The 11423-nt window shown below is 39.4% G+C and overlaps 1 protein-coding gene across 1 annotated transcript; it reads left to right on the top strand.

Moving 5' to 3' along the window:
* The first annotated feature begins 8380 nt into the window (after window positions 1–8380).
* Window positions 8381–8644, top strand: LOC147462168 (uncharacterized). Its single transcript, XM_086502834.1, has one exon. The coding sequence runs from the start codon at window positions 8381–8383 to the stop codon at window positions 8642–8644; it is 264 nt and encodes an 87-aa protein (XP_086358960.1).
* The last annotated feature ends 2779 nt before the right edge of the window (window positions 8645–11423 follow it).

Genomic DNA, 11423 nt, shown 5'->3' with positions numbered 1-11423 from the left:
TTTTTTATGCTAGCTGGAAATTGAACATGGAAAAAAAGAATTACACCACCACCAAAAGAGAAGGATTAGGAATGATCTATGCCGCTAAAAAGTATAGACATTACCTATCTTGTTGTATTTGATCAACAAGCCATGCAGCACAGGGAAAATAGTGAGATGGTTCATCATTCTCCTCGGATTTGATTTCACTGTGGTTGTAAAAAAAGGCACTACACATCAGCGAGCATATTATTTTCCAAGGATTGTTTAAAGGGAATCACCTAAAGGGATAGATGATGATCTACCAGATGCCTATTTGTTCTCTGTAGAAATGATACCTAGATGGTCGAAAAACATTGTGTCATTAATTACAATAGCTCAAGTGGATTCACAAATACCACTTCCTATCACAATCGGATTAATCAAGCAATTGGCTATGTATCAATTACTAGCTGGAAGGCTATACAGAAGAAATCGAGATGGGATATTTCTTTTATGCATGAACCCTGAAGAAAAAGAACAGTACCTAAGTCAAGCACATGTTACCATAGTAGGACTTCACTTTGTAGAAGACCAAACTATGCAACGGATCTTGAGACTTGGATTATTTTGGCCGACTGTGAGGAGAGATGTTTGATCTTTTGTAAAGGATTTCCCTCAATGTCAAAAACAAACACCCATTCCTCATGTAACATTGTTTCAAATGTCACCTGTTCCTAAGTGGAGTAATTATCTGGTTACTTACTTATGGAGTCAAAAATTTCCTGAGGATATGAGTAAACACCGTCAAAGAGCGATTGAAATTGAAGCAAGAGACTATGCTCTTATAGGGAACCAATTGTATTGGAGAGGTAAAGATAAACAATTATGTCTTTGTGTAAATGAAAACGAGTATATTTCGATTATAGAACAAGCACATGCTGGATTAGTTGGAGGTCACTTTTCTAGTGAGACCACTGCAAGAGCAATATTGATGGTAGGCATATGGTGGCCAACACTTTTTGCAGATGCTAAAGAATATGTTTAAAGGTGTGATGCTTGTCAACGAGCAAAAATACCAACATGAATAGATAGCATTCCCTTAAGACCAATGATGGGGGCTAGAGATTTTGCAAAATGGGGTATAGATTTTGTTGGACTGATACAGCCACCTGCTTATAGAACCCAAGCTCAGTATATCATTGTAGCTACGGACTATTTGACCAAGTGGGTAGAGTTTAAAGCAACTCAAAATAATGATGACAGCTGCATTCTTATATGAGTATGTATTCACGAGATATGGACTGCCAATAGAGATTGTCAGTGATCAGGGAACCCATTTCCTCAATGAGGTAATAGAGTATTTGCTTAATGAGTTTATGGTCATCCATAACAAAGCAACTCCCTATCACCCACAAGCAAACGGAAAAGCTGAGCATACGAATAAGATTCTTAGCTCGGTGATGACTAAAGGGGTTAGTTTAGGAAGGACAGACTGGGAAATGAATCTCCATGCTGCTCTATGGGCTTACCGAGTTTCATTCAAAACAGCTTTAAATGCCACACCCTTTAACCTTGTTTATGGTCTTGATGCCATACTGCCATTAGAATTTCTATTACCGACATTAAGGATAGCACATAATCTTGAGTGGACTAGACATGAATTGTCAGAAAAACTCAAAGATTTGGAAAATCTAGACAAGCAAAGGCTAACTGTTGTAGCTCATATCTATGCACAAAAGCTGAAAACAGTTTTTTGATTCCCACTTAATCACAAAGATCTTCAAGAAAGGGGACTTAGTTCTAATCTATTCCCTTAAGCAACACATTCCCAAGTTTAAGAAAAAGGGAAATAGACCATTTATCATTGAATATGTATCTCCAAGTGGAGCAGTAAAGTTGTCCACCCTAGATGGTGAACCAATGGCTAATTGGATTAGTGGATGTTGTTTAAAGAAATACAATTTGCCACTAACCAATGAATTGCTAGAAAGAATGCATGCAGACAAACAAAAGAAGATCAAACAACAATAGGTTATTGATGAAGCCCAAGAGGAAGCTAGGCTTTGGGTACTCAAGCGGAAAGATGCTCTCAAGAATCAACAGATATAGATTCCCATCAACACTTTGGAAATAGACGATCGACAATGGGAATTACCTAAAGACGCAGTTTCAACAGATGCTGACTGTTTGGATGGAATGGACCTCCGCATCAAAGTACAACTCAACAATCATAGCACCAATGCTTTGGTCGACACAGGATCTAGAGTAAATGCAGTTAGTTATTCCACATACGAGAAGGCCACAAGTCAAGCATTGACGGAAGGAATAGCGACAATCAAAGGATGCAACAAGAACCCAACCCCAACATTGGGAGTAGTCAACTTGAACGTGATAGTACATGGATATTCATGTCCTCATCAGTTTGTATGCTTACCATATGAACACATGAATGAAACGATGATTCTTGGAATTCCCTGGATGCGAACATACAAAACAATACCATATTGGGATACAAATCAGCTGAAGCTATCACCTAAAGGAGGGCCACTCATTGTTCCAATTGCACCAAGAAAAGAGGAATGGAAAAGAAGCAATCAATAGACCAAACCATGAAGTAGTCAATCTTCTCCATCCCCTCGGCAATCAAATGCTACATGTAGCATGCAAGGAGTCAGGAAAATTTGGGTACCAAAAGCACAGCTTAAGGATAAACCGATTCAAATTTGGGTGCCTAAAACTTCACCGACAAAACAAAAGACGGTTCCAAGGGTGAAAACACAAAGACGAGCATCTCTGAGCAAGGAACCAAACATGAAAATGGTTTGGAAGAAAAAGGAGCACTTATCTTCTCCAAAAACCGTGAAACCAATCAAGCAATGGCGAGTTAAGTCTCAAAAGACTCCACCACACCATGCAGCACCAAACCGACCAAGCTACCAATGGCAAGAAAAAGCTCGACAACAGTCAGAAGTGCTACCAACAGCTCAAGCAATCAATGTGCTAAAGCATCCTGATGGTACAATCAAACAGAGAGTACACAAGCTACAAGATCTGCTCTTTGGAAGACGTCAGCAGCAAACCTCAACATCGGAAACCCTTGAGTCAATCACTCAAGACGCAACTCTTGCACACCATACTGGTTTGAATTGCATTGATCTTAATAGTATGGTAGAGCCAACCATGGATATGCATAAACATGATTGTTCCACCAATGCACACAGTTGTCTCGGAGTACGCCATTTAGGAGGGGTGGAAGGGCACTAAGTACTAAACACTAAGTAATCAAGGGCAATGTTTGAAGAGGGAGGAAAAATTTTGATGTTAACGTATGATTTTTTGGAAAAATTACCTAATAATGCCCTCATAATTCATCATCAAGGAAAAATTCACAGATAATATCTTCTCGATGAGTGTAAATAGTGTATATACTATCAAAAAATCATTAAAAATAGTCCTTTTTGGATATTTTTAATCACTTTTGCTGATAATGAGACTTAAAATTAGAAAAATCCAACAAAAAACAATGAAGTTGTGTTTTTCAAGGGATTTTCTTAATTATTCAATTTTTACTTTACTTTTTTAGAGCATTTTGCTATTTTCTTTGATGTTTTCAAATAAACAAGTCAAAAATTAATAATAAATAGTAGGGAAGCTCAGATGGAAAAATGGAAGACACGATGGTGATCAGAAAGACAAGGTAGACAAGCACAAAAGTTTTCAATGAAATCAGAAGATGGAAGTGAGAAGCCTAAATTAGACGGCCAAGCCTACTTTTGCAAAATTCTTGCTGAATGAGCTACAGGAATCCGATCAAGGAAATTTTTGAGTCTAACCTAGATTTCACTGCCTATAGGACTAACGGAGGAATCTGGGGAAATTTGGTTCGAGAAGTCCGGGTATAGATATCCAAGGTAGGCTAAAACCACCTCATTTCCACTTGGAGCCTTTGCAGAGAGAGATTTCGGCCTCTTTCGCGCGACTTTTCCGGAGCCCACATTTGACCATTTTCAACGCCGTCTCACACAAGACGTGAGGGGTAAGTTTTTTTACTCGACAATGATCCATTTTGTATGGCCGGTAGCTAGTCTAAAGCCCTAGAAAAAAACCTAGAAACCGAGCAGTGCACGAAGATCACGACCTAAAACTCACCATAGCGGCCTGCCAGCTTGACCAAATCATATGGGATTTGAACCATAGCATGCCCTAACATAATAGAACCTTTATATACCATCAGATGACCATTCGACTGGGGTTAAGGGGGTCCCCAGTAGAAAAGTTAGGTTTTTGGCAAATGCCAAAATTCCAACCTGACTCCACAGATGGCTTGCTAATGAGGTCCATATACAATGTATATGATTGGTTTGGTGAAATCCATCAAGAAAAGCCCTAGAAAAGCAAAAAACGACTCAAAGGTTACAAAGCATCAAATCCGACACACGAGGTCAAACTGACTCCAAATGAGTCAGAATTGGACAGGTTGCTTCACGACTATGTTACGAACAAGTCCAAAGCCTCAAAGTTGACCCACCAACCCAACAGACAGAGTAGTCACAAAAAACAGTGATTTCAGAGTCGACGGAGCACAAAGTGATGCCGGCATGACCAAACTTGACCAAATTCAATTTAGGACTTGTATTAGGTGTATGAAACATGTCTAGGTCATAATTTGTAGGTTTTACAAAGTTTTTGTCACTGTTGTAAATAATCGTGATTATTTACTTTTGCATCATTTTTGCTTGGAAATTGCCAAATCATCTCACCTATCATGTGTACACACCTATTACATGCCAAAAATCAAGTATGAGCCAAAATGACCACCCATTCATTACTTGTAAAATTGTCAAAAAACGCAAAGAACTCTTTGCAATCCAAATTTTGGGTTACAGACAATATTTCTTGATCCAAATCACCTTATCTCTCACATACAGGGTCTATACAATGCCTAGAACCAATTTGTACCAAAAAATGTCAATTTTGGAAGAAAAGTTAATAATCGCGATTATTTACTTTTTGGTCAAAATTGGAGAATTTGGATATTTCGCCATTATACATCCAAAGTACATGATGTGTTAAGTCCACTAGCTAAATTTTGAATCAATTTGGAGCTCAAAATCTCAAATTTCCTTTATATCTACTGTTTCAAATACCTGAAGCCAAAATCTGGTATCATTTTCACCCTATGCATCGAAATGAGCCCATATTTCACTCAGAGCATGTATTTGGTATATACTTCAAGCCTATAAAGTCAAATTTACAAAAAGTTAAATAATCACGATTATTTGGTTGCAAATTTTTGTTTTGACCACACAGTTTTGTTCCTTGCATGTTTTTATGCATCTTTGCTTGTTCAAAAATTGATTTGAAGCAAAGTGGACCAAATTGTTAGCATTTGAGCCTAAAGGACATTTCAGAGAAGATTCTAATAAATCTGCTAACTTTGCACTCTATTCACTGAACAGGATCCGTGCAAGCAGCGGAGTGGGCTAAAAAGAAGCTCAACCAAAAAGAGAAACTACAAGAATTGTCCGCTTATCAACTAGACCCCGAGTCAGTCAAAGCAGCAAAGGCATCCTACCTCTCTAGAGAATAGCTGGAAGAGCACCACACTAAAGTTTTCACTGGCAGGTTCAAAAGTGAAGAGGGGCATCAGGTGGAGTTGCAACTCTTGCCCAAAGAAGTCTATGATGTAGCTGCAAAGCCAGAGACAAAAGAGGCTAACTGTAGGCTGAGGCTCAAGCATTTCTACGAACAAGAGCCTTGTTGAGTGGATTTTCAGAAGGCTTATGAGCTTCTCTCCACAATCAAAGAAGACGTAACTGTGTAGATATCCGACACCCAAGGGAACAAGGTCGAAGTAGTGATCACTAAAGAGATAGTGGCAGAGGCACTCAGACTGTCCACAGAAGGAATCACCATGCGAGCAAGAAACATGAAAACCGCAGGCACATTTACCAAAGAGACAACCGCAGCTACATTCGCCGACCTTATCCACAAACAAGTGGAAGAGCCAGTCTGTTTGTACCACCAGCACTTCCATTTCTTGGCAAAAAGGCCACCAAGGTACACTACACCAAATCACGCCGTGGCCACCACATTCACTCAGTTCTCAAGTCGACAACAAGACAACCAGTGGACCACGTGTAGTATGTCTTGACAACCTTGAAGGGCACCAATAAGGAGGGAAAAATCATGTACTTGGGTGCGCCAGAGGTTTTGACTAGAATAGCATATCATGCCATCGACATGGCCAACAACCTACCGCCTCCTCCAGATCAGAATACATGGATATTGGCAGCACAACCCTCTCCAAGAGCTACAAGGTCAGGTAAAAGATCATATAAATCCAATGGAGAGTCAGCTGCTGCTGACAGCTTGCCGGAAAGGCACAACAGCGAGAGCTCTAACAACGAATAAAAGAGAGATTGGAGAGAAGAGATGAAAAGAAAATTTGTGGTCGCACACCAAGAAGAGCCAGCACAAAAACAAACGCGCTTTGAAAGAGAGAAATAGGTGTACCGGTGCAGTAGGCAAGCACAAGGTAAGGACCCAGAAAAATGGGTACCTGCAGGACTTAAAGGCCCTCAAACAAAGCATCATACAAGAAAAGAGGCGGATGATCCAACAGAACGTTTAGAAAGAATGTACCAAGAGGCTGAATCTCTAAAGCTAAAGGAGGCAGAAGAAGCTGCTAAAAAGCGAAGGATGCGGAAGACCAAAGGCAACCAAGGAAATGGCTAGACAAGAACAAAGTTATGGATCTCCCCGACCAACCTCACCGCCTACAGAACAACAAAACCATCCCATGCCTAGCCCACCACCATCATCGATGGGCAAAGACACCAATGAAGAAGAGGAGCCTGAGAAAGACAAAGATTCTAAATCCACCTAGCAAACATAATTTTCACAAGAGACTGACCACCCCGACGGCTACAAGCTTCCAGATTGTATCAGCCAGTCATATCCAACTTTGGTAGAGCTCCACATTATTAGTTTTGACCACCCAAAAACCTTGGCTAAGGTATAAACGCCAATTTTTGTATGTTTTTTACAAGTTTTTGGATAAGAAATACACAGCGTGAGCTGATGGTGCTCACTTCTCTCCTTCTCGCGCTTCCTACTCCCTCTCTAGTTGTCACATTGTGATTGCGTTTGTTGCATTGCAACCGCAGGTAAGAGCTCTACGCATTGACGTAAGCCATTCACAGTATTTTGTAGCTTTTTGCGTCACCGACCCGCGACCTAATTTCATCATAACTAGGAATTTACACTTTTAAATCAAAACTAAGCATAGGTGGGCATTGGGGCATTATTGCTAAGCATTTAGATGCATTGTGGGTCGAAAACAACTAGGTTAAAAATCCACTGTGCTGTTAATAATCGCGATTACTAAACTTGACTTAAAGTGGGGTTTGAGACCATAAGCATGTGTGCTTAGGTCTTATAAACTTGTCCTAGAAGTTTTGTTACATTTGGGATGTCATTTGATGCCGTAACAGATGTGATTTGCTTGCCGATGAGTGATTGGCTTTTGTTCATTTTAGTCATTTGAGTGTAGCTTGAGTTAAATGCAAGTTGTTAGTTGTTTTCTGAGAGATTGACAACCTCTTGTAGCCTCTATGCACTAGTCGAGTTAGCTTCATCCCATGGTTTGACAAATTAATCGTGGTTCTGGCTAATACTGTAATAAGATAGGATGGTGAGGTTAGACATGTGCCCCACACTAGTGCTGAGTTGAATTGCATACTAAGCTCTAGGAATGATTGACCAGCTTCCACCTACAGAATCACAACTAGATTTGTTGCTCCATAAAGCCAAACACCGTGTCAGAGTGGTGGGAGGGCCTCCATCAACTCCCACCAAGAGAAAAACAAGAGCCAGAGTTCTAAGGAAAAGGTAATAGACAATGAGGCCACAGAATGTCATGTCAAGCCAAGAAATAGGGACACGTTGTCTGAGTTCCAATCTACTGCCAAGACAAAGAAGAAGATGATTTGACCACCCCCTTGGTAAGGAACAAGAGTATACTTGCGGAACAAATCCCCATCAATCAAACACAAAGATCCATGGAAGAATCCCATAGGTTGAGAGAAGAAGGACAAAAGAAGATTGTTGAGAAGAAGAAAAAGATGGATGAAGAGGGTTTAAAAGTAGATAATGAAGAAGAGGAAGATCTTGACAAGACATTTGAGCAAAGAAAAGCCAAGAGATTATAAAAGATCAAGCATTATAAAAGGAGAAAAGTAGTAGAAGAAGAAGAGCTTGTCGGCACCATGCGGTAGCATATTCATAGAGTCCTCAAAAGAAAGTAGAGTGAAGAGTCAGGGAGGAGTGAAAGAAACCAAATATTGATGATTTAGAGTCTCTTGAAGTCTCCCCCAAGGGCAAGGATATTGAAATTGAAGAGCAACCAAGGGAAGAGATGGCTGGAGATCCTCAAGAAATCTACACGGTGACCATGAAGCACTTCTCTCCAAGGCTGACCACACCGCCACTTGCTGCAAAGAATAAGGAAGATTCTAAAAAGAAGGACATAAATCAATTTCACGCTCCTCTTGAGCAAACTGATCTTGTGAGAGATGAGGAGAAGCAAGCGGACAAGGCAGCTAAAAAGATTGATGACCGTCTTCCTAAAGAGAAGGACCAAGAGGAGGACATGCAACAGCTAGGAAGGGGGGAATGTTAATAGTTGGAACAGACGAGCACACTCCTTGTCAGCCACCTCTTCATAAAGTCGTCAATTTTTCTAGTCCCATTATTATTTTTTTGCAAAATCTTTGTAAATATGAGGAACTTTGATTTTTAGGCGAGAGATCTCTAAGCCAGCTTTTGTAAAATTTAAGTTGTAAAGTCTATTTTTGAGTTTGATCCTTGTAAGCCGGCCACACTGGCCAAAAGAAGCCCTAGGTATAAAGTCTAACTTTTCAAGTTCGAAACCATCATTATCCTTATCAAGGTTTTTGGAGAGTCTGAAGCATATGATTGAGAGCAGCTACTCTCATGCGACCTTATAATCCATTTTCCTTGATGTTTGGTGGATACAATGGAATGTCACCTAAAAGCCGGATACACGCCAAGCTTTGTTGTATTCAATCATTTTCTCAAAAAAAGATGTATAATTCTATTGTTGATGATTCTCAAATTGTAATATAGTCTATCATTCCCTATTATTCACTCAGAGCATACAAGCCTTGTCAGTGGTGGCCAATGGCCATAGGAAAGGGTCCCAAGTTTTTAAGTCAAAACCCTTAGTTTTGAGAGGGACATTATCTTTGGGATTTATTGGAAGTCGATTGAGAGATGCATTTCTGCTACAAGCTGTAATCAATATTTCTCCTTGTCTAGTAATCAAAATTCAATTTCAAATAGCACATTGTGTTCCTTGTCTCTTGCTCTTTAATTTAAGTGTAACTGTTCTCAATTCTATTGTGGTTTGTGACGTCTTGTCTATGAGCTAAATGCACTAATTTTTTGTTGTTTTGACCTTGGAAGAGTGTTTCTAAGCTTGAAGGGAACCTTTACGTGTAGTTCTGTTTCAGTTTTCTATACATTTTTTGGGATGGATTGTGATTTATGTACCTTCCCAGATGACTACAAAACTTTGTAAGAATATGCCATTAGGTGTTATAACACATCGTCTTAATTTTTTGTTGCATTCTGAATTCGTTTGGATGCCAAAAAGGCGTAATGACCTAGAGCGGCGAGATTGGACACATAGACTGATTTTCAGACTAGGAAGTGGTTGATTTGCTATTGTAGATGTATGGAAAGTCATTTAGGTTCACTTCTTTGAGATTGACAATCTCATTGAGTCTTTGTGTCCCAATTCGAGTCACTTCCTTGTGTATTGACATTATGTAAGTACCAAATAGCTATGCTATAGACGTCCGTCGTGGCGACCCACTAACATTGATGTTTCTACCAGGGAATTCGATCCTTAGGTGGTGAGCGATCTAATTGTACAAAAAATCCTTTCCAGAGATTTTGGCACCCATTCCATTTACACTTAGAGAGTATAGCAGCTAGACATAGGTTTAGTGCTTAGTAGAAACTAGAGTCACCAGCCAGTGCTACTCCTTATGAGCAAAGAAAGTTGTGAGTGAAGTACAAAAAAGTATTTTGTTCTTTGATTTTCCCATGCTTCAAGAAGACTGTTTCACCATACATTTTTTTGTCATTCCTGCACTGTTAGACTTATTTATGCTTGTGGCTACATTTGATTTTATAGGTATAGGTTAAGTAACAGTTTCCACCATCAATTAGGGCCAAAAGGATCAAGGTTCAAACTATCCGAAAACTTATTTTGGTACCAAAGACCATAACTATGAAAAGTTGCAAAATTAATGGTCAAAGCTTCAAAGTTGAACTAAACTCAACAAAACCTGGAAAAATGGGATATACAAGCTTGCAAGAGACAAAGTGAGCAATTTTTTCCCAAATTGTGTGCCCTACATGGATCGTGATCCATGCACCTTTTAGGCCAATTGACTAGAAATTTTCCCCATTGTTTAGAACTGACTCTCAGATACCAAAATCTTGAGTTTGGTCAAAAATAGGTTGCTAAAAGAACATCCAAATCAAGAAATTGGGCTAAGCCGTACAAAACCGTGAATTTTTAGTTGTCCAAATTCAAAAAGGGATACGAATTGGATTCAACTAAAGGCAAGGAACCACAAGGACAAAATTCATTACCAGATGCTGCCAGACATGGATCGCGATCCATGTACCAGGTTGACATTTCCCAAAACAAACTATTGTCAAAAAAGTTCAAAAAGTGAATCAAAAGGGCAAAAAATGGCTCAAGGTGAAAACCACTGGAACATACTGCAGGATTGACTTTTGGTTGGCCTAAAAAAGTCCAAATACTACAAAAACCATAAAGCTAACATCAGGGAACCAAAGGACGTTGTGTGCCAAGTTGAAGTCCAATTTGACAACTAAGTACATGGATCACAATCCATGTTCCTCTGACACAGATTGATACCAAACCTGCACCATAGCTAATGCACATAACAGAGACTCTAGTGATCATTTCAAAACTAAATTGGGATATCAAAAACCAAGGAAAAATCCCATAATTGTCAAGCATCCTGAGCAAGTGCCAGAACTGACCTAATTTTCAATCCAAAAATCCATTTTTAGAAATTCTAGTGTCAAATGACCTACTAATTTTGCTGATTTTTTTGGTATCAAGAAAAGTCAATTTGGCCTCCCAACATGGTCTGCGATCCATGTTCCTCTGAGTCAAAATAAGAGCAAAAATTTCACCAAAGAGAGAATAGTCTCCAGGACCCTAGTGGTCTTTTCAAAATTGAAATTGGACCTGAATTGTTGATGTTGTGAGAAAAATTGTGAATTTATTGAAATTATTTGATAAAATTTTGTCGATTGAAAGCTTGAACTAACAAGAGTGGCTGTAAACTCATAGCCATCAAGCATTTTTTGACAGGCTACAAGTGCTAGAG

Source organism: Adiantum capillus-veneris, chromosome 3 (genome assembly GCF_014529385.1).
Source record: "Adiantum capillus-veneris isolate H3 chromosome 3, ASM1452938v2, whole genome shotgun sequence".
Classification (NCBI taxonomy): Eukaryota; Viridiplantae; Streptophyta; class Polypodiopsida; order Polypodiales; family Pteridaceae; genus Adiantum; species Adiantum capillus-veneris.
Note: the sequence above shows the minus strand (reverse complement) of the source record. Positions and strands in the feature narration are given on the sequence as shown.

Bases quoted from the DNA above. Each gene is read 5' to 3' on its own strand.
- LOC147462168 (XM_086502834.1), top strand. From the start codon at position 8,381: ATGGCTGGAGATCCTCAAGAAATCTACACGGTGACCATGAAGCACTTC.